The sequence below is a fragment of the Aplidium turbinatum genome, chromosome 4 (assembly GCF_918807975.1).
Source record: "Aplidium turbinatum chromosome 4, kaAplTurb1.1, whole genome shotgun sequence".
NCBI classification, from domain to species: Eukaryota; Metazoa; Chordata; class Ascidiacea; order Aplousobranchia; family Polyclinidae; genus Aplidium; species Aplidium turbinatum.
In genome coordinates, this window is record NC_137475.1 from 32,081,297 (window position 1) to 32,103,502 (window position 22,206).

The window sequence follows — 22,206 nt, forward strand, 5'->3', positions numbered from 1 at the left end:
GCGAGGTTGCAGTTGGTCCATATGGCGCCTCCACGTCGGACCATGTGGCAGCAGACGTACCAGGAAGATTCGGTTACCCTGTCGCTTAATCACCTCGGCTGGAACCCAACGAGGATCCTGGCTCCGTCGTGGAGTGAATGATAGCGCGTAACAGGGATCTCCCGGTTTGAAATGTCGTTTTGTAACTTCAGAGGCGTTCGTGTTGTGAGGGTTTTGTCGGGGTACCACTTGAGACGGTGTGGAGAGAAGCGTGTCGATCTTGGTTCGAATCTGACGATTGTTGAGTAATTGGCTTGGAGAGTAGCCACTCGGAGTGGGCGTGCGTCGATACTGCTGTAGGAATTCCAAGACTGCTTGTTTCGGGGGCAGGGAAGATTTGCGAAGTGCTTGCTTGAACGTACGTACGAGGCGCTCCGCCGCTCCATTGGTTTCCGGATGGTAAGGGGCACCCGTGATGTGTACCATACCCCTCTCCTTACAGAAAGTTTGGAATTCTGTGGATTTAAAAGTAGTAGCATTATCGGTAACTACAGTATGGGGATAGCCGAAATGAGCAAAATCTTCTTCTAGCAGGTTGATGGTAGCTGTTGAAGATAAGGAAGTAGTAGCATGAATACAAGGGTATTTAGAAAAAGCATCAATGCTGAGTAACCAATGGTAACCCATGAATTCTACCGCATGATCTATGTGTAAGCGACTCCACGGTGCTTCTGGAACCGTCCATGATTGGACCTGGGCTTTAGATTGCGGTTGATATTCGCCACAGGTACTGCACTTGTGACAAAGTTCCGCGATGTCTCGATCGATGTTTGGCCAGTAGACGGACGTCCTTGCCAACTGCTTCATTCTCTTAATGCCGAAATGTCCTTCATGAAGCAACTGAAGGACGGAAGGACGAAGTTTGGAAGGGATGACCACTCTGGAACCGTAAAGTAGACATCCGTAACAAGTAGAAAGAGAGTCTGCGTACTTACGGAACGGTTCGACCGGGTCTTGTGGGGAAGACTTGGCCGGCCATCCTTCATGAATGAAACGCATTACCGTGGAAATGATAGGATCTTTAGAAGATTCTTTACGCAGTGAGGCGGCATTTGGGGTCTGGACCTGCAAATCCAAAGCATCGATAGCACAGACGATATCAATGTCATCCGCACTTTCCTCTTCATCGAAGACTTTATCCCCTCCTGCTGGTAAGCGACTCAAAGCATCAGCGTTTTGATGATCCTTTGTCTTCCTGTACTCAATAGTGTATGTAAATTGCGACAAAAAGAGTGCCCAACGAGCCAAACGATTTGCTGCCAAAGAAGGTGTCGATTTGGTCGGGCCAAAAAGACTAAGCAATGATTTAAGATCTGTGACCAAAATGAATGATCTACCAAAAAGATATTGATAGAATTTCTTTAGCGCAAAAATTATCGACAAAGCCTCTTTCTGAATTTGACTATAGTTTCTCTGAGAGGCTGTTAATACTTTTGAAATGTTTGCTATAGGCCGTTCTGTGCCATCTGGGTAACGATGAAACAAAGTAGCACCAATGCCCACACTAGAAGCATCACATGCGATACCTACCGGAAGTGACGCATTGAAATGTGTAAGAACCTCATCAGTAGATAGATGATGCTTCAGCTGAGCAAAAGAGTTTTTTTCTTGTTTTCCCCATCTCCAAGGAATGTCCTTTTTCGTGAGATGGTATAGTGGTTCTGCTACAGTAGAAGCGTTCAACGGTAGAAACTTCGAATAAAATTGTAAGGAACCTAAAAACGAACGAAGAGAAGATACGTCAGTGGGGGCAGACATCTCCAGTACGGCGTTTACCTTGGGACCTTTGGAGATGCCCTGCCTGGACAAAATGTGTCCGAGATACTCTACCTGAGGTTGTGCAAACTTACACTTGTCCTTCCTACACCTCAGGCCTTTTGAGTGAAGTCGATCGAGGAGCCGTCTAAGATTCTGGAGATGCTCCTCAGCAGTAGTGCCACTGACAAGAATGTCGTCTAGGTAGACTGCAACCCCTGGAAGGTCGGCTGTAAGGTCGTCCATGATCTTCTGAAAATAACCTGGAGCAGAAGATATGCCAAAAGGTAAAACATTTTGTAAAAGTACGCCACGGTGAGTGCTTAATGCGAGTCGTTTTCGACTGTCAGGACCAAGTCGAATCTGATTGTAGGCATCAGCCAAGTCTATCTTGCTGAAACCGTACCCACCACCCAACTTTTGCATTAAGTCTTCTGGTAAGGGTAACGGGTGACGATGGGTCTCCAGGGAAGGGTTCACCGTGACTGAATAATCGCCACAAATGCGTAACTTGGCCTTCGCTCCTGAAGAGTTTGAAGGCTTACGGACTGGAACAACCGGTGTGCCCCAATCGCAAAACTGAACTGGTGTCCATACACCACGTGCAATGCCCGAATCATAGGCTTGTGCTAAGTCCTCCTTTAGCGCGAAAGGTACAGGCCTAGGTTTTAGAAAAACAGGTTTAGCATCAGATTTAAAATCTATGTCTAGTTCATAATCTCGTAAGCACCCGAGTTCAGGCTTAAAAACATCTTTGAACTCGTCACATAAGAGGGAGCATGCCTTCTCCAGACTCTTATCAGGCTTGTCGCATGACTGGATGCTCTGTAAAGTAGAACAGTTAGACAGAAGGAATTTATCGATAGAAATTCCTAAAGACGAGATTGCATCACGACCTAGCAAGTTTAGTCCTTTGACTGTCGTGACTACAAAAGAAATATTATCTGACCTTCCCGTGGAAGGACAAGTTACCTGGGCCGTGAAAGAACCCGTGATTGGTACTAGATGCTTGGTAGCAGATTGGAACTGCGACACTGGTGCTTGCAATTGAGGTGCGCCTACCCGAGTCCAGACGTCGTTGGAAAGGAAATTTCCATTTGTAGCAGTGTCCAGTTCTAAGTGTGTGGTTACCGAATTAATGGAGATCGGTACTTCCAACTTTGAATTTCGAGGTTTTCTGCAAGAACTAGAAAGCATGTTAATTTCCTCGATACAATTTACCTTAGAAGGTTTAAACTGTCTAGCTTTCTTTCGACAAACACTCTGTAAGTGTCCCGTAATATTGCAGAAATGGCAAGTGGCTTTCTTAAACCTACAGTCATTGGCGTTGTGGTTGGAATTACCACAGCGATAGCATTCTTTATTTTTAGAAGAAAAGAAAGTACCTGTAAGTTGCCTAGTTTTTGGAGGTTTGCTGATGGTCCTTACTTTCGCAACTGGTGCTGGTGGAGTGCCGTAAACAGTTTCTTTAGCCACCTTGGCTGCCTCTTCGGTTTCTGATGCAACCTCCACCGCACGTTTGAAAGTAAGTTCATCAGCTCTGATTTTGAATAACGCCTTAAGCACCGCCTCGTTACCTATTGAACAAATAAAACGAGTACGTAAAGCTTCGTCCAATGGATTTGAAATGGACGAGAAGTCACAGGTGGCAGCTGCCTGGCGTATGCGGATGGCTAGTTCTTGAGCTGTTTCACCGGGCTTGCGCTTCATTTCGCTCCAGAAACGGAACCGCTCCCTCACGATGAAGCGTTTTGGGTCGAATTGTTGAGCCATGTAATTTGTAATTTCCGTCATGGTGAGATCGTTGACTTCTTTTGGGTTTGTTTCCTGCGCAGCCAAATTTGTTAACATTTTGTAGATTGTAGGTGATTGATTGGTGAGAAAAACCTGCGGCATTTTGTCTTGTGCGACTGAATGTGCTGCTACAAAGGTGTTAAACCTCTTCCAATAGTCTGCCCACAGTTCAGTGGTGGCTTCGAACGCTACGAACTTAGGTAAAGATACCTGTTGTTGTATTGTTGTTGGCTGTGATCTCGCAGTTTGGGCTCGTATTTCTCGTAGTTGTTCTTGGTGGCGCCTTTCTTGTTCTTCTTGACGTTCCTGGTGACGTTCTTCTTGTCTGGCAATTTGCTCCTTCGTCTGACGTTCTTGGTTGACAATTTGTTGTTGCAGGACTTCGATCAGTTTCTCCATGTTTCTAAAATCCTGTAGAAATTCTGTAAAGATCCTGCCGGCGACGCCAGTTAAATGTCTGTTGTATTTCCAGACGTTTAATATAAAATAAACAATAATAATTGTAGCGATAGCCAACCAAGTGAGAAAACCATTTACCTCTTGTTACTTACTAATAATAATAATAATGTTATGGTTTTATTTATTGTCGCTCTACAACAGCTGAGGTCTTTTAGCGACAGGGCTCATTTTTAATTTGTATCAGGTTTACGATGTTATCACATTATTACCCGACTCATTCTCACTGCGCTATGCAGGATAGAACACAATCGGTACCGTTTTTAAAGTCTTCGGTTTGACCCGACCTGGAATCGATCTCAGATCTACCAGCACCAGAGCCGAAGGCGAAACCACTCGGCCACTGAGCTGGTTTGTTACTTACTGATTCAGTGTATAAAATCAACGCAATATATAGGCTAGTACGAAAAAAACGCAAAACAATCAACTGAGGAACGTGGTACAGAACGCTCAATTGATTACACGCGCAGTGCGGTGGTAATCAATTCCAACGTCTGTACCAGAAAACGCTGAACGGTGATTATGTAGTGACGCTGGTCACGAGTTACATATATTCAACGTAAATAAAATGACGACTATAACAGTGACCAAGAGGTTACACTTTTTCATAATGCTATTACATTTTTATTCACATTTTTAAATGTAAAGCTACAAGCGATTCTAAATGCATCCGTGTGTAAAATAGAAGTAAGCTACTGCAGTTACATTTACTGAAAAAAAACTTTCAAAATTTTACATTTGAACTTATACGTTAAATTAAAAGAGCAAGTTAATAATAAAAATGTCAGGTTTTATATTGCTCTGTACCAATCCCGGGTATGGATTGCTCTCACCTTTACACAAGGCAGGCAGTTTTAAAACGCGATTATAAGTGATATGTTTTTCAGGGACCACGTGGATTTGCAGGGACTCCAGGAATTCCAGGAAGCAAAGGCCATCGCGTGAGTTGGACTTAGATAGAAGCATTTTTACCTTAATGTGACTAGTTTTGTTAATGCTTTGTCGATGTTTACCGACTCAATGGCGAAATGGATGGTGATCCTGCTACTCCCTCGGAGAGACAGAGACATCTGTGTTCTTGCTTTGCTAAACGCAGTGAGCTTATTAACCCTGGGCATGAATGGGTAAACAATTTGGGCTTGATCGGAGTAATGACAAAAACAGTCAATCGCAAGAAAATATTTGCCATTGCCGGTGGGCTATAAACAAACTCTCGCAGTAACAACAGATCTAAAAGAGAACATGGCATTGTTGAGTTCAAATATCGTTACATGAAACAAGAGGCCTAAGGTTTAAGTTGGACCGCGTGATACCGAAAAACTTTTGCCAAAATTGTATTCAGTTTGGCTCAAAATGTCACAATGTTTAATTCAAAATAGAGAAGCATGTCATTATGTACCCTCTGCTTATATTTTGTTTGTTTGCCGGATTGTAGACTTTTTTTTTTAATTATAAACAACGTTGTGTGATGCTGGTAATTTAGAGTTAGACCTTCAGAAACGACTACAAAGCGTTTTCATCTAGACGATTTTAAATTCAAAAATGGAATTTACTTTCGACGGTTTCAAAAGCGCAACTCATAAGTGCCACTAACTGCAAAGCTGCAAGTTTATTTTATCCTTACATATTGAAATAAATCCTGTTTCTATTTCATCTAATACAGCTCAATCATCACAAGCTTGAGATACGACGATGAGTATTAATCTCTGTGTGTTTACTAAGCATTTCCTATTTTCCTTATAATTTCATTTTTGTGAGTGCTAACATTGACATTTCATATCACAGGGCCATCCTGGTGCTAGTGGGGAGAAAGGAGACGAAGGTGCTGCAGGTTCCGATGTAAGTGATGTCATGTAGAACTTATTGATGTATAAAAAAGTGCTTTTCGTTATAAAGTAGAAGGATATAATGTGATGTGATTGATTACACTTGCACGAGGCACTGTTATTTAATGTTTGATAGTAAAGAAATTTCTAGAAATTGATAATTTTTTTTGGCCTATAACCAACGTAGTTGTTTTTATTTAAGTTGCTCTAAACTTGTGCTTAACTACTGTAAAAAGTTTTTGTTGGTGCAAGACGGAAGACTGAACAACTTGTTCTCAGCTGAAATTCTTACAAAACTTGTTTTGGTTTAGGGAGAAGCCGGTGCAGTTGGAGAACCTGGACCAGCGGGACTACAAGTAACAATTTTCATTTGCATTGTTCTGTTTTTACATCATGCAATTTAACCCTTGTTTTTCTGTGTTTAAAAGTGTTAATTTGTGGTACAGAATTTAAATCTTGCAAGAAGAAGGTTTTTCCTAGCTCGAAGCTGCAGTTCTTTTAATTTGATTCTCTTCAGAAGCTCGTCGTCAGAATAAAATCTAACTTTAGTCTTCTTCCTGATTTATTTTCGTCTTGTTTCGCGGATGTTGGGGTAGAATAGGGTCTTGCAAGGCACGTCATCTAGCTTCTTGGTAAGATAGATTGTACTTGAAGTGGATCACGTTTAAAGTTGTTTTTATTATAAATCAGGGACCAAGAGGAACACCAGGAGATCGTGGAAGATCCGGACCACCAGGATCACCAGTAAGCATTATTCAGTGTTTCTGCAACGCCTGAGTACTTATGAGCAACACAAATTGTAGATGTCACTAGCGTTCTTTTGCGCCTTCAAACAATGACCGTAAGCAGAACACTATTAGGGAAAATGAGATGTTACTGTGTAGTTGACTTTTGCATCGTGAATAATAATAATCTGCATTGAAATCACAAGGCCTTTCTCAAAGAAAAAAGACGTTAAAATCCGAATAAAAAGTGCTCGGTTTATTTTTTTTGTAGCCTATTATAGGCTATTAACACTTGAAAATAATAATTGCAGTTGTGTCAAAGAAATGTTTTTAATAGCTTTGTTCATTGTTTTGATGACTCAACATAACTTAAAGGTTCATTTTCTAAAAAATCTACATCTGGGTCCTGGGTGCAGACATTGCCTTCAAGCTATAATAGTGTAATAGGCCTTTGTTACTTTTCGTTCTTTTAATGCACAACAATCCTAATCATAATTTATTTAAAAATTAATTTCGCTATAATAATAGCATTTTAAGCTTATTCAAATACAGTAGTTACTCCAGGTATAACAGCACAAAAATAATAAAAAAACATTTTTATGACAGGGAGCTCGAGGATCGGATGGTTTGTCAGGACAAGCCGGACCTCCGGTAGGTTGGATGGTCTTATATTTTGATAAATCATACAGTAGTGCTGATTTTTCTTTGTAGATTTTAGATGCCGTATCTCACGCAATTTTGGTTTAAAGAAGCCTGGTTTTCATCTCGAAAAACCAGGGTCGTCCATTTGTCTGCAGCGACTCCTCTATTTCTCTCTGTAGTTGACATCATCAATTTTTTCGTTCTTAACCGTACTTGAATATACTGTATATTAACATGACAGTCATTGTATGACAAGAACATTACTTGCAAATTAAACATTATGTTTTTACATATTATTGCTTTTTGCAATTTTTGATTCTATATTTTGCATTACCCAGGGACCAACTGGAAATAGCGGTCCTCCAGGATTCCCTGGAAGCCCAGGATCAAAGGTATGATGTTCAATAAATTTGATACTGTAGAACAGTCTTCGGAAACGAGCTGTAATATTATTGACATCTGAATGATAGAGATTGAGATAGTGAAAATTATTATAACAGACCAAAAAAGCTTCTTCGAGAGCTTGATCCTGGCAGTTTGGCAATGGCATAATTGTAGAGACTTTGAACCTCTGACCCAGGGTCGATCACAAAGGATTGAAGTTTCCGTGTGTTGTAGTAGGTGAATTATGCCTATGCCTGTCTTTGTATGTACAGTAGTGTCACGCTGGTGAGACGGATATCAGCATAGGGAGTGAACTAATGGAGTCTTGTGGTGCACGGCTTCCACTGAGAGTTCAATCTGTGGTCCACACAATTAGCGCAGAGATGTTTTGTCCATCAGCTTCGTTGATCAGAAGTTGATGTCGCTGTTGATGGCAGTGTCGATGTTATGGCAGTGATCACTGCTGCACCAAACAGGTGCACAGCACTCTGCTGAGGAGTAGACATTAGACAAGGACGAGGGCTGCTATACGCAAAGTGTCAGCCCTCGCTCCTCAGCTGGAGCCTACCAAGCGCTTAAGCAGCGTAGCGCGGGAAATTGTGTTAATAAGGTTTTGTTGCATTGCTGTGTAACAATCAATTTCTATTTTCGCTTTGAATAGATTTTATGAAATTTAAACTTCATTAACTGACGTGTTTTTTCTATTGCAGGGAGAAACCGGTCCAACTGGATCTTCTGGGCCTGAAGGTCCCCAAGGATCCCGAGGAGAATCTGGTACTCCTGGACCCCCTGGTCCTCATGGCGCAGTTGTAAGTACTGCATGCGCTTTTGGACTTGGTGTAATCATGTAAATTTTCTGAATTTCTTGGTGCATTTACAGTATGTTTTGATTTACACGTTTAATTGGTTGCATGATTGTTGCACAACATTTCTCGTTGGCACATTATAGTAAATAAGAGAAATGGCAACATAAGAGAAATAAAAATAAGACACAAAATGAGAGAAATGGCAACATATCACATCAGTAGAGTATTTTAGCCAATGACCCATTCCGATATTCTAGACGCTGCTGGGTTTATAGGGCAATAAATTATGGCACATATCATGGATTCTACAATGGGGTAGTTTGCTACAATGGGGTACTGGGGTAGTTTTCTTCCGTGTCATAAATTTAATTTCTTTTATAGGGTGCTAGCGGAATGGATGGAACTCCTGGTCCTAAGGGCTCAACGGTGAGTCTGCATTATTCAATCGAGAAGCCTATTTTAAAGTGACGATCTAACTCTATCAGAATGTACTTTGTAAAGATGAAATTATTAACCAAATTTCATCACTAACTTGAGTCGTGGCAAACTATTATAAGATCGAAATTTTAAAAGTGTTTCGTAGTTGAGTCGAACTGCACATTACGAAAAATGTCATGAGTCAAAGCTTTGTATGACTGGTATTTTAACTACATTATGTAACTAATCCCAAACCGTTGTACAGCTACAGTAGTTTATGGTAATAAAAAGATGGTAGGCTACTGAAAGTTTTCCTTTGAAGATGAAAACTATTTGCCCACGAAAAAAAGAAGGTGTTGAATAAAGTATTCTCTTTCTTTTGCAGGGCAGTGCTGGCGTAGCTGGGCCTCCCGGCATGCCTGGGTCTCGAGGCTCCCCTGTAAGTATGCGTTATTTCAGGATAGTACTGCAGTAGAACTGAAAGGTGTAGGGACTTGCATTAATTAAGAATTGGCGTTCTGATGGAAATTAAAGTTTAAAGGCGGTTTTTGCTCAGTGAAGCTGTAAATCATATGTTTGCTTGCCCCATTTTATGTTGCATGTTTATTATTCAAATATTTCTGGAACACAAGAGATTTCCTTGCTTTGAGTGACTTTTGACTGAGTTTACATCTTGTTTCGTTTATTTCAGGGCCCTCAAGGAAATATTGGCAACATCGGACCCAAAGGAAATCAGGTGTGTGTTTTATTGAACGTTTTATGTTCACATTAGACACGTTTAGCAACATAGCAAGGACCTACGACTTGCCGCTCAGTACAATAGTTATGTAATTTATTTCGACTTCTTCCTATGAATGCTATTTGTTAATGCAGGGAAATCCAGGAATGATGGGATACAAAGGAGACCAAGGACCTAAAGGTGTTGTGGGATCTGTTGGTCCTCAGGGTCTTGTCGGTCCACAAGGAGAAGAAGGCAAAAGAGTAAGTGATCAATTAATGTTCGAAATTATTAGTTTCGGTACTGTAGAACCACTGAACATTACATGATTTGAACGAGAAAAAAGGCTTTTCTGAATCGTCTTTTTCACTTGTGACTATATCATCAACCACATTTCAGCAAAGGCATTTATTTTTAGACATATCATGTTTAACCGAATCGTATTCGCAATCGTTGGTATCGTTAGCCAAAACCCTATTAAAGGAATTGTGCAGAAGCTACGGTTTGAAGGATGCAGTAAAAAGTAGCCTCCTGCGTTTTTTGTTTAGGTTTTGCAAATGCAAAATTAGTAAAAACATGTGCTTAATTCAGGGTGCTAGAGGCGAACCAGGTCCACTCGGTCCAAATGGAAGACAAGGAGAAAGGGTAAAGAAATAGATTTAGTGGCTTATCATACTTTTATTACGTTTCTGTACTGCGTGATGCAGTTTGCGGTTTAACATTTGTGTTAAACAATTTATGTTTTTGAACATCCTATTTTTTTTGCAAAGCACTGACAAAGCATGATATTTTCATTTTTGCTTGCACCAACCAAGATTATAAATTGTGATACTTTATTTTTGTAAATTCGATATTTGTTGAAGAGATACTGGATTCTCAGTTAGTGTTAAGTGTTACCGTACCATGATAGTATTAATCGGAGGTAGAACGTGCATACAAAGACTATTTTTTTAGCTAGTTTTGTTTGGGTTGTAATTGGTATTTTGATGTTAAAGTCAATTTCTGAAACAAAAGATCCGCCCCTTTTACGTCATTATATTTTAGGGCTCGCCAGGTAACCGCGGATTTCCCGGCGCTGATGGACGAGTTGGGGAAAAGGTAAATGCAACACAATTGAAAGCTTTTAAAAACAGATTGCAATAGCTTGTTCTTTGCATGACGAAGGTTAACTAAATTTCTTTCTAGTACGTTGTTGTGATAAAGCGCTGTTTATTTTTTTTTTATTTTCACAGGGGAACACTGGCAGAAGAGGCAGGCCTGGAACTACCGGTCCCAAGGGCTCCGTCGGGGACACAGGGCGTGTTGGAGAGCCCGGTATGCCTGGGGCTCGGGTAAGAAGAATTAATATTTTAATTCAACTTTAAAAAGTATGTAGAATGAAGCTTTGTTTTCTGGCTGTATTGTGTGGCACAACCAACAAACAATTGACTTACGACTTGAACAGCTTTTTATTTCGAGATGAGATAACGGTTTAGAGCATAGTGTAACTGGCAGCGATGCCATTCATGAAGCTCAATAGTATTCCAGTTTTCTCGCTTCTGGTGGTACGTTGCAATGTAGAATAACTGCATCTTAAATAACCGGCACGATAATTCTACGTCGGTTATGAACGGAGTGATCACATACAGCTAAGCTTTCTTGTTTTAGTTTTAAAGGATTGCTGCTGATTGCGCTGAGAACATATCAACTCATTAGAAACACGTTTTGCATATCTTTATCACATGCAGGCCATTAACAAATAGCAAAGTAGAAACATAAGTTTTTCTTGTGCTTATTGTACAATTTGCTACAGTAAATTAAAGTAAAGGCTACAGTCCAGTAAAGGCTACTGTACCATTTGCATAAGAACCGGCTTGATGCGCTGTAGAGCGGTACAAAAGCTTGTAATATTCTATAACTACCCAGACAGCAAGTCGGTCGTTTTTTGCATTGATTCAACGTCTACACAGACGTTAAATCAATATAAAAAACGATCGATTTGCTATCTGGCTAGTGATTCTCCATGTGCTTTACACGTCACCCCACCCCCTTTGCTAGCACAGAAGCCTGAGTACCATTCCAATTTCTCTGTTTGATCAGCTACAGGTTTGGCTTTGTATAGGAATTGTTTTAATCTTGTTTTTGTGTGTTTGCATTTACTAAACGTTCTGTTGACTTGTTGTAGGGCCTCACTGGCAAACCAGGTATGGAAGGGCGTCAAGGAAAACAAGGCCCGATTGTAAGTGGTTGCTGATAAGTAGGCTATTTTGTTCCTTTTACTTTATCTTACTTTATCTTTATTGTCACTTTATCTTAGAAGCAATCCCTATAATCTGGTGAACATGCACTTGTACGCTTACGCTGTTCGTGCTGTAGTAAAGCTCCACGAAAATATTAAAGCCTACTGAAATTGCCTTTTCAAGTAGACCTTTTCTTGATTATTATGGAAAAGGATTATATTTGGATTTTTTCACTTTTCTCCTTAATCTACGTGTTTCTTCTTGCATGGTGTAACTTGGAAACATTTAAATTTGCATTTTTCTCGTTGTTGTTTTTATTACTTTAAGCGCGATAATAATGTTCAATTTTTAGTTATATCCCCTTTTAAATTAGATGTTCGGTAAACAGTTTCACTCAATTAGGCTAATTTTTGTGTTTTAACATTGATGTAGGGACTATCGGGTAACGACGGGTTGGCAGGACCTTCTGGACCGCCAGGCTCAAAAGGACCGCCCGGACAAATCGGTTATCCTGGACCAAAAGGCACATCCGTAAGCATAGAAATTTTGCTTAAAATATAGTCATCTTAAAATTTAAACGATTACAAAATCAAGCATATGTTTATTGCACGATTAAATTGATGGTTTTGTAATTTAACAAAGCTGCAACGAAAATATTTTGCAATATGTCTAATCGCTATTTCATTGAAAGTATCACTGTTTTTACTTTTATTTTCGACTCATTTTAGGGAGAATCGGGAAAACAAGGAGAGAAAGGTGTTGATGGTCCCCCTGGGATAAGAGGAATTCCTGGTAAAGATGGAAATGTCGGACCTGAAGGACAACCTGGACCAGCTGTAAGTTCTAGAACAAGCCATATTAGCCAATTAAAAACAAAGGTTCAATACAATGTCATTTCGCTGCACCTTGCTGGAAGAATAGACCATGTTATTCGTGTATGTACTACTGGTGGAAATGCTGATTGCTGGTACTGCGCTACTTCCAACTCATTACTTGCCTCTTTCATTAGCAAAAATGTAAAATATTTGAATTTCAGTTCGTATGGATACACTACTGCTTTGAGTCAAAAATCTTCACAATTTTTATTCTTATTGTAAAACAGCATCAAATTAATATGAGGGTAATTAATGTCCAAACACAAGAAAACGTTTGTGTTCTTAGGGAGTTGCAGGAGAAAGAGGAGAATCTGGTCAACCTGGACCATCAGGATTTCAGGGACTCCCTGGGCCACCTGGTGGCAACGGAGAGACAGGAAAACCAGGAGAACCTGTAAGTACTTTTATTTTTAACACTCTGTGAAAATTTGTTTGATAGTCACCAAATATACATAGTTACATGCAGTAGCCTACATAACCTATCATCATCATGTGCCGTCGAGCGGAATATTGGCTGTAATTTGCTTCCACACATCATGTTCCTCCGTCATAGCCTACCTTATGAACACTTGGTTTTGTGTTTCTGTACAATTACAATAATTAACATGTAGTAGGCTGCTGTACATTAGTTTAAATCAAGTTGATTGCGAATTTAGGGAGTTCCTGGAGAGGTGGGGCCTTCCGGTGAACCTGGATCTCGCGGAGAACGAGGTTTTCCTGGAGAAATGGGATTGGCGGGTCCCCAAGGTTTGACCGGTTCCCGTGGAAGTCCTGGTATTCCTGGTAGCGATGGTCTCAAAGTGAGTCGCTTACATCTACAGTGGCATTAAGTAATTATCGGCGCTACTTGATTTACAACAAAACTTCATTTAATAACCCCTTTTTTATTTGTTAGGGTCAAACCGGACCACTTGGGCCACCTGGTGAAGCTGGACCTCAAGGTTTGCAAGGTGTCGTGGGGAACAGAGGGCAGCCTGGTGTACCTGGCTCCAAGGGAGACAGGGTAAGTGATAACTTTACCATAAATAATTAATCTACTAGATTTGTTACGTTCAGGCGACGAAAATGAGATCCAAACCAAATCCAGTACAATGTTTTACTTTTTATTTTTGCTTGTTTTCGACTAGGCTACAACATGACTGCGATAGCTTATAACGCAACCGATCGTCTGAAGGTGTTTTAGGTTATAACAGTAGCTTTTATCAAAGCCATGGAAGAGTTGAGATTGATTTTGGACAGTTAGTAGCTTGATCTTTCGTTGTTTGTGTTTGTCCAGGGAGATGAAGGCAATCCTGGCATAGAAGGAGAACCTGGAAAAGAAGGCCCACGAGTGAGTACAAAAATTGTTGTACAAGTTGATGCTTTTTCTTCGTTTGATTAAAAAAGTCGCAAAATGAGTAGCTTAGGATTGTTTTTTTTTTGTTAGTTGTTACCGCAGTTCTGCATGATACTTCGCAGCAAGTACAGTGTACTCTGAATGGTTGATTAATTGTTATTATTATTTTTTTAACAAACAAAAAACTAATTGTGATACCCGTACCGTTTCTCTGCATATCTGTTTATATGATGCTTTAAGTTTAGAGAGAGTTCAATTTAAACTAAAACTCAATATGGTATAAATTTCAATTTGTTGAACATGTAGGCTAGGCCAGTTATAATGCCGTTTGTTTTCCAATGTCAAGAAAAGGTTATATTTAGGCAAGAATAATCTGTAATTATATGCCTTTATTTTTATCGTAGATCTTTGTGAATCAAGTATTTTGAAGTCCAGTAAACGACACTTCTGCTCACCATTCATAAGATCTCAAAATTTTTGCACGTCTCAACTTGTTGGTTTTATATGTAGCCTACACTAACTACCAACATATAAAGCCAAGTGACATTGATTTTATATGTAATCCAAGAGCTATGCAATTCATCCTTGTTTATAAAACTTGATTGTAGGCTGCTGTAATTGTGTTTTTGACTTGTCACAAATGTTATTTATTAAGCTTTAGATTACTTTTCCAGGGTTTGACTGGTCCCATTGGGCTAACTGGACCTCAAGGAATCTCTGGAGACAAAGTAAGCAATGTTATTGATGATGTACTTTTACATTTGTAATCGCCTGAAGTTGCAATTGCATTTATCAAAGAGCAACCTAACACAACTTGACACTGACGGGTACATTTTTTTGGTATTGCCTTTTACAGCTGTATCAGAACAATGAAGTGGTTATCGCCAGTCATTACCTGTACAACACAGTTTTTTTCATACGAATATAATACTGTATACTGTTTGGCGGCATAAATGCAGAGAAAATATTTTTAATGTTGTTAACGAACTATTGTAACACCGACATGCTGCACATTCCTGTTATGTTTAGGGAGATGCAGGCCCACTCGGAGAAGAAGGCAAGTCCGGACCAAGAGGATCACCAGTGAGTAATTGTTTTAGTTTTGCTTCATGTGATTAGGGTTAAGATCAAAGCACAGTGACGTTTGGAGTGAAATTGGGGATTGCATTTTTTTTTTCAGATTTATTCTGGATTATTTGTAAAGTTGGAGTAAATTAACAAGAGTTAAGTTGCAGCTGATTGGTGTTACGTTGTCCCCTGGCCTTTGTAGGCCTACGCTTTTAGTTGATCTTTGCTGACACCATGTTTGTGTTTCAGGGTGAAAGAGGAGAGCCAGGAGCCGTAGGACGCAATGGATATCCAGGAGCACCTGTAAGCAAAACAACAGTGAAATCTAAATCTTGTATCAAGAAACAACTATTCAGAATTGATGTTCTTCCCAAAACCATTAAGACGTTGTTGAATAATCGTGTTGTAATGGTTGGTTTGTCAAACCAATGCAGTTCAGATAATTTGTTTATAGTCTTCAGCGTCAGATAATGATGTTTATTGTCTATACTCCATGTGTTGCTTGTTAACAGTATGGCAAAGTCCACACAAAAGCACTTGCGTTTTTGTAATACCGCTCAGGCACTTAAAGAGTTGGTTTCAGTCCCAACGTTAAAGGTTGAGATAATAGTTTTCAAAAATGTTATTCGTCCCATCAATTTTGTACTGATGCGTTTAATTACGCAAGTGAAAAAAGTTATAATTTCTTCGCAAATCTTTAAACTCCCTTTTACTTCCGGAGACCCAGCCAAATATCCTTGCTGGGAATCAACTTATTGACAAAGAAGTGACAATACCAATTCTTTGTTCACACAGGGGTCTGAAGGTCAGCCTGGTAAGAAAGGTGACGGTGGTTCAAGAGGACCCAAAGGAGGACAGGGACAAGAAGGTCCACAAGGTCCTGCTGGCGCTTCTGGTCCGGCTGTAAGTCAAAATATCTTACTTGTAAGCTACCAGCTAGGGATATTATGCAAGATAAACAACAACTTAATTGAATTGAATGACATTATTTAAAAAAAACAATGGGCAATTGCACATACTGTTTTTTTGGTTTTTGTTTAGTAATGCCATTTAATCTAACTAAATTGTTGCCTATAATCTGTCGAAGCTATACAGTTAGGGTTATATCATATAAAATGAAAGGTAACAAAAAAGCATTGGTGTACAATGAATGGAATATAGGCCTATTGTGGATTGGTGCAAAGAAATATATCTATGACCCTCCAAATTGCTTATAAAAATGCTTATCTCAAAAGTATAGCATAAACTTCAGCATTCCATTTACATTTTAGGGTCCACATGGTGCAAGAGGAAGAAAAGGTGATCGTGGAGGACTAGGAAAACCTGTGAGTTGTTTCTTAAACTTTGAGATGAACCACGACAGTGAACAGTAAAGAGAAACTTTGTCTAGATTTTTTTTTGCATTACTCTTCCCAGCAGCCGTAGCAGTATTTATAGTAATAATATGGTTTTGTTTTTCGTTAGCAATGCTGCTACTACTACACTAACTACAGTATCATGGCCGATGCGGCCTTGGATGAACTAGATCAGTGGTTCTTAACCTTTTTTTCCCCAGCGCCCCTTTTCAGAGATTTCCATAGTCTGGCGCCCACCATAATATAAGGGCTGTAGCCTACTAATGACATTTTCTTCCAAGACTATAAAGCTAGCCTACAGCCAGTAGTAATTAGTTATTAGTTAGTAAGAAAAAACTAGTTTAAGCCGATGTTAGTTTTAATACTAAAAAATCAGCACAGATGTGCCTTAAGGCTCTTAACTTAAAAGTCTTAAGGCACATCTCTGCTGATTTTTTAGTAGTTAGTAAGAGTTACACTAATAACCATTATTGACTGACTATTATTATGACCAGTCCTTATGGTTTGCTTGCACTGCCTGCCCGCTGTCCCTGCCAAAAGCTGACCACAAAATGCCATTTACTTACTACAAGGAAAGGGAAACAATGCCCATTATCAACAACAAAGGCCATGCACAACACCATCCGACGTCCACGCTTGTCGGATGGTGTTGTGCATTGTGCTGTATAGGCCAACATAGAATGCTCTGAGAGAGAATCACTACTTCCCTTGTTAAACACAATCTCTATACTGTATATAGCTCCTCATCCTCGGTGGATTCTCGTACCCCCAGCAGAACTACTAAAGCAAATTTGCAGTGAGGAAAATATCGTTACACCTTCTGAATGTAGCGCCCCCTATAACGCCCCCTGAATATTTCCGCCCCTCTAAAAGTTAACAGCGCCCACTAGGGGGCGGTAGCGCCCAGGTTAAGAACCACTGAACTAGATGCTCAATTGCTCAGTTTGTAATTTTATCAGCGTTCCTTATGTCGTGCAGTATCCCAAAGTGTTCTTGGTTGGCTGATGAGTTTATTTTGTTAAAAATTGTATGAAAATGCTAAGATTTTCATAACTTAGTAGGAAAGAAGCATATCCAGAGATGCGGGACTGCCACAATAAGTTTATAGGTAGCCTACACTTGATTGGTATCAGTAGGCTATATCCAGTATTAACCATGTTTTAATTTTACTCGTTTCCATAGGGACCAGCTGGCTTCCCAGGACCTACTGGAAGACCGGGTGCAGGTGGAAATCAGGTAAATTTTGTCAAGAGTTTTGAGTTTATCCCTTCTAGCCAAAGCTTGCGAACAAATGTTTCCAACTAATCCCACATAGGCCTATATGTGACTGATCTTTTCTGCTTGCTGGTTATCATCTATATGTTGTGCTAATAAAGATTTTAGATAATAAAGATTTGCTTTGGAAAGTTGTTGTCACGCCCTCCTTAAACAAGCGCTGTCATTCTACGTTTCTGTTTCATATGTGAAAATAATAAACTGTAACGTAGGCCACGCCATCTAGAAAATATTTTGAACCAGTTAAACATGTTACTAACGCTTACTACTCAACTAGGGATCCCCTGGTCAACAAGGAAACCCTGGTGAGCCTGGTAAACCCGGCTCAAAGGGTTCTAGGGGTGACGAAGGAAACATCGGGCCTCAAGGAGAACCTGGTAAAGTGGTGATGTAGTAACAAAACTTTAGAAAAAATAGTAATAAAACATATCCTAAAAGTTATGTCTTATTAACTTAACTTGGTGAAAACCTTTACCCCGAGCATTATACTTGAATCAACTCCACTTGTTCCACTTTAGACACGGACAAGCGTTTATTTGTTGATTGAACTAAGAGGCGATGCACAGTAAAAGAATCTAGCAGCTATAGTGGTAATCTCATGGTTTATTCTTAATCCTAGTGCTTGGCACTCACAACGACTAGCCTATCATTTTTCTACTTAGAGAAGTTGTGCGGAAAATGAGTTCATCAAAAAAGTTTTAACAGATTTGCTTTCTTCATCTTGCTGAGTTGTGTTTTGATCGTGGCAATTGATCAACAAACGCAATTCTTTTAATTTTTTAGGACTTCAGGGAATAAACGGACAGCCAGGAGAACCTGGACCGTCTGGAGAAGCTGGTCGTCCTGTAAGTGACGAAATTATTGTGATTCATCGAAATGATAAAAGTCTTTTACCTGCGCGAAGACTGCTGTGTTGAAATCAGCATTTTTTTTTGGACATAGCAGTCTACCTTCTTTGGAAGTCGCTTTAAAAGGGTGATATCCCATTGTTGTTGTGTCTGCTTTAAAACAAGCATCTAAAGCTTTTGTCAACGCAAATTATTAGCAATAGCCTACTGCTTCAAATGTATCCTCACATTTTTTTCAGGGTGCCCCTGGAGCGTCCGGTATTGTTGGTATTCCCGGCGGTCGTGGTAATCCGGTAAGTTGTAGAAGACATATTTTAAAATTGATGCCATCAGCAAAATGTTGGTTTTACTTTCTATTTTATACAATATTTATATTTTGTTTCTTTAGAAAATGTCGTCTAGTTGTAAGCTGTTAAAGAAATTTATATTCAGTGACAATCAAACTTTAAAAAGGTTGATGCTGCTTTCCATGCACATCGCGTGATTCAATATCATTTTTCTTGGTAATATGCAGTTGTATCATGTAATGAATTGTTTTTTCAACTTTTAACCAAAATAGTCATGCTCATGACCATTTTGAACGAGTTTTCACATAAAACCATGGTCACTGACAATATATTCACTGATTTTTACCTCTAAAGAACAAGTGATTTTATTTGAAATTGACTGCACTTAGTGACTTATTGATGTTGTACTTTGCAGGGCTTACCCGGACCTTCTGGAGCAACTGGTGACCGTGGAATACCGGGTAGTCCTGTGAGTTAAACTTCATACTGTTTTCATGAGTGCGTGTTTGTGATATGTTTTTGCAGCTATAGCTTACCAGAGATGAAAGCTGGTTTTATCATATCTCAGCGGAATATCTATTTTTCTACGAACCAAAAAGCTATAAAACGTAATCATCCTGCATCTGTTTCCAGTCTGTTGACTGCTATGTATTGGTGGACAACTGGCTTGTAATTGATAGCTACCGAAAAACAACTTAATATTTCTTCCAATGTTTTAACTGCATTTACTATAAGTTGAGGTATTTTATTTGAACTCCAAAGGTGAAATCATTTGGGCTTGGAGTTAGTTTTGTAGCACTGCAATAACTGATTGACCGACACAAGAAGTTAGCGACGTTTGCTGGAGTGATTTTCCGCTGTTAGTTACTATCAAAATATAACGTAAGACTGCTTGAAATCCACTTTTCTGTAGGGTGAGGAAGGAAAACAAGGAAGACCTGGCATTCCCGGAGAGCGTGGTGGTCCTGGAGATATTGGTCCACCAGGAGCGTTGGGACCACCAGGTGAGCCAGGACCTGAAGGACAGTCTGGTCCGGAAGGACTGGCAGGACGTGACGGAGCTCCTGGAATAAAGGTAAATAATTTTTATCCTGTTTGTATGAAAGTAAGTAATGAACATAGAAAAACGTTGTGCGGTATGTGGGCTTTGTAATAGAAATTCTGACTGATTTTCATATTATTGTAATCTTAGCCAAAAGACGAAAGGACTACTGTGGTGAACAAAAATGCCTTCTCTTTTCTGATGATTTATTTATCGTAGCATTCAGTCGACAAGTTTGAACAACGTTTTTGTTTATGTTTCAAAATTCATGATTTGAAATGTTACACTTGTGGTGCAGGGAGAGCAAGGTGCGCTGGGAAACACTGGTCCTCCAGGAGGCCCAGGAATGCCTGGACAAACTGGACTAACTGGAATCGAAGGAAAGAGTGGACCTCGAGGAGAGCCTGTAAGTGAATAGTCCACAAACCAAATAATGAAACGTGAATCAATTTTTCAGCACAAATCTTGATGCAGTGACAAGCTCTTTTTGCAAAAGGTATAATAAGCATGAATGGTGAATACTTTTCTGAAAATCGTGATTACTACTATCTGTTAAAGATAATTCACGTGTATCAACAGGGACCGTCAGGAACACAGGGTTCACCTGGACCTGAAGGAGGTCGCGGAGCTCCGGTGAGTTTTTATTTGGTTAAAGAGAAAAGGTTGCACCAAATTGTTAAAACAAAGTAAGATTGCATGAATAACGTATGTAGATTTAGCTGAAATAACACAACTTTCTAACAAAAAAACGAGGAGAAATTTGTTTTAGCAATACGCAAATTAATTAAACGGATATTTTTACTATTTTTTTAAGGGCGTCCAAGGATCGAGAGGTGACAAGGGTTCAACTGGAGGAGCAGGACCTGCGGTAAGTTATTGCAAAATTTGAGTATCACAATGCAATCTTGTATAATTAAATGGAAGATAAGATGAACTGCAAATATTTAATTTCGCCACGGCAAACATTGCGGTAAAGGTAAAGGTGAGTCGTATACTTGATCTAAGTATCGGGAGATGAGAAGATAAGGTTTTTATTATACTAATCCTTTGGCACTACCGAGAGTAGGGTGGCCAGTTCCTTTCTCTCGGCCGCCTATTCTTCAGCAACTACGCCCACGTAATTTATTACACCCTGCATTGAGGTGAGCGGTGTTAACAACCAGCATAAGCTGGGAGTTGAACCAGGATGGCATGAAAGGAAAGCGAGCGCCTTATCCGCTGCGCCTTCCCACAGCTTATTGCGGTAAGGTTGCTGGACAATCACTTTAAGTTCAAGGCAAAATGGACGGTTACCTACTTTATGACAGCCTGCTTGATAAAAAGCTTGATTGTAAAGGAGTTGTTTGAGCATAATTTCTTATCAAGCCTCCGTAGCTTTCTCATACCCATTATGACCACACATGCATTGTGTAAAATTACTGTGAGGACTCGGAAACGTTTGTAACTCTAGGCATCCTTAGTACCGTACATTCAATTAGTGCATTATATTACTCTTAGTGCATTCAAGTGTCGTCTCTAATTATTATTAATAAAAACCTTTCGTTAACCAGGGATCGAAAGGGCATCGTGGGTTTACTGGTCTGCAAGGACTTCCAGGACCTCCCGTAAGTATCCTTTTGAGTATGCTACATCACTTAGTGGTTACATGAAATTACTTCTGTGCCTTTTTAGCGCTTGTAATTTCTACAAATGTAAAGCATTGCGTATATATTTACTTATTTTTTTAGGGTAAACAAGGAGACGCGGGCTTGGCCGGTCAATCTGGCCCACAAGGTGTACGGGTAAGTCTTAAACTACGGTAGCAACAATAGGCCTAGCAATTAAATGTTTAACAAGATGGTCTTAAATATCAGCTACAATCAGACCTAGTTTAAAACTTACTCAACAGCCGTTATAGATATTATTAAGTGAATAGTTGATTGGTGGTAGGCTACAGAACTTGAAGATTGCGAGTGGTTATTATTAATACTCGCAATATTATTAAGAAAAAAACAAAGTGCAAAAAATGGGTTTTTAGAATTGCTTTCAGACTGCTTTTTTAATTTTGATTGGGATGATTTACCAACGACTTCCCTCAATCAAGGTTGAAATTATGTTAGACTACTGTATACAGGAATCTTATCGTTCACATTTTATTGTTCTCATATAACGCTCTGATTTCGAATCTAGGGTTCACCTGGCCCTAGAGGGAAATCCGGTAATGATGGAAATCCTGGTACGCCCGGATCTATGGGACCCAGTGGTCCTCGCGGTAGATCAGGATCAGATGGTATGAAGGTGAGATGCACTTGATGATTGAAAATGGCCAATGCAACTCTGGACTTAATTAACTGTTTCTT

General features: G+C 39.7%; 1 protein-coding gene across 1 annotated transcript in view; it reads left to right on the forward strand.

Annotated features, from left to right (window-relative positions):
* Positions 1–22,206, forward strand: part of LOC145769494 (uncharacterized) — a 42,877-nt gene that overhangs the window by 15,986 nt on the left and 4,685 nt on the right. Inside the window, exons 11-48 of the mRNA XM_082581142.1 lie at positions 4,932–4,985; positions 5,830–5,883; positions 6,182–6,226; positions 6,561–6,614; positions 7,202–7,246; positions 7,576–7,629; positions 8,332–8,430; positions 8,809–8,853; positions 9,230–9,283; positions 9,536–9,580; positions 9,718–9,825; positions 10,154–10,207; positions 10,607–10,660; positions 10,795–10,893; positions 11,727–11,780; positions 12,214–12,312; positions 12,510–12,617; positions 12,943–13,050; positions 13,313–13,456; positions 13,552–13,659; positions 13,933–13,986; positions 14,667–14,720; positions 15,022–15,075; positions 15,310–15,363; positions 15,856–15,963; positions 16,332–16,385; positions 17,598–17,651; positions 17,968–18,067; positions 18,474–18,535; positions 18,778–18,831; positions 19,241–19,294; positions 19,739–19,900; positions 20,166–20,273; positions 20,447–20,500; positions 20,682–20,735; positions 21,418–21,471; positions 21,595–21,648; positions 22,037–22,144. Of these exons, the coding sequence (XP_082437268.1) occupies positions 4,932–4,985; positions 5,830–5,883; positions 6,182–6,226; positions 6,561–6,614; positions 7,202–7,246; positions 7,576–7,629; positions 8,332–8,430; positions 8,809–8,853; positions 9,230–9,283; positions 9,536–9,580; positions 9,718–9,825; positions 10,154–10,207; positions 10,607–10,660; positions 10,795–10,893; positions 11,727–11,780; positions 12,214–12,312; positions 12,510–12,617; positions 12,943–13,050; positions 13,313–13,456; positions 13,552–13,659; positions 13,933–13,986; positions 14,667–14,720; positions 15,022–15,075; positions 15,310–15,363; positions 15,856–15,963; positions 16,332–16,385; positions 17,598–17,651; positions 17,968–18,067; positions 18,474–18,535; positions 18,778–18,831; positions 19,241–19,294; positions 19,739–19,900; positions 20,166–20,273; positions 20,447–20,500; positions 20,682–20,735; positions 21,418–21,471; positions 21,595–21,648; positions 22,037–22,144 (2,781 nt within the window). The remainder of the gene's footprint in view (positions 1–4,931; positions 4,986–5,829; positions 5,884–6,181; positions 6,227–6,560; positions 6,615–7,201; positions 7,247–7,575; positions 7,630–8,331; positions 8,431–8,808; positions 8,854–9,229; positions 9,284–9,535; positions 9,581–9,717; positions 9,826–10,153; positions 10,208–10,606; positions 10,661–10,794; positions 10,894–11,726; positions 11,781–12,213; positions 12,313–12,509; positions 12,618–12,942; positions 13,051–13,312; positions 13,457–13,551; positions 13,660–13,932; positions 13,987–14,666; positions 14,721–15,021; positions 15,076–15,309; positions 15,364–15,855; positions 15,964–16,331; positions 16,386–17,597; positions 17,652–17,967; positions 18,068–18,473; positions 18,536–18,777; positions 18,832–19,240; positions 19,295–19,738; positions 19,901–20,165; positions 20,274–20,446; positions 20,501–20,681; positions 20,736–21,417; positions 21,472–21,594; positions 21,649–22,036; positions 22,145–22,206) is intronic.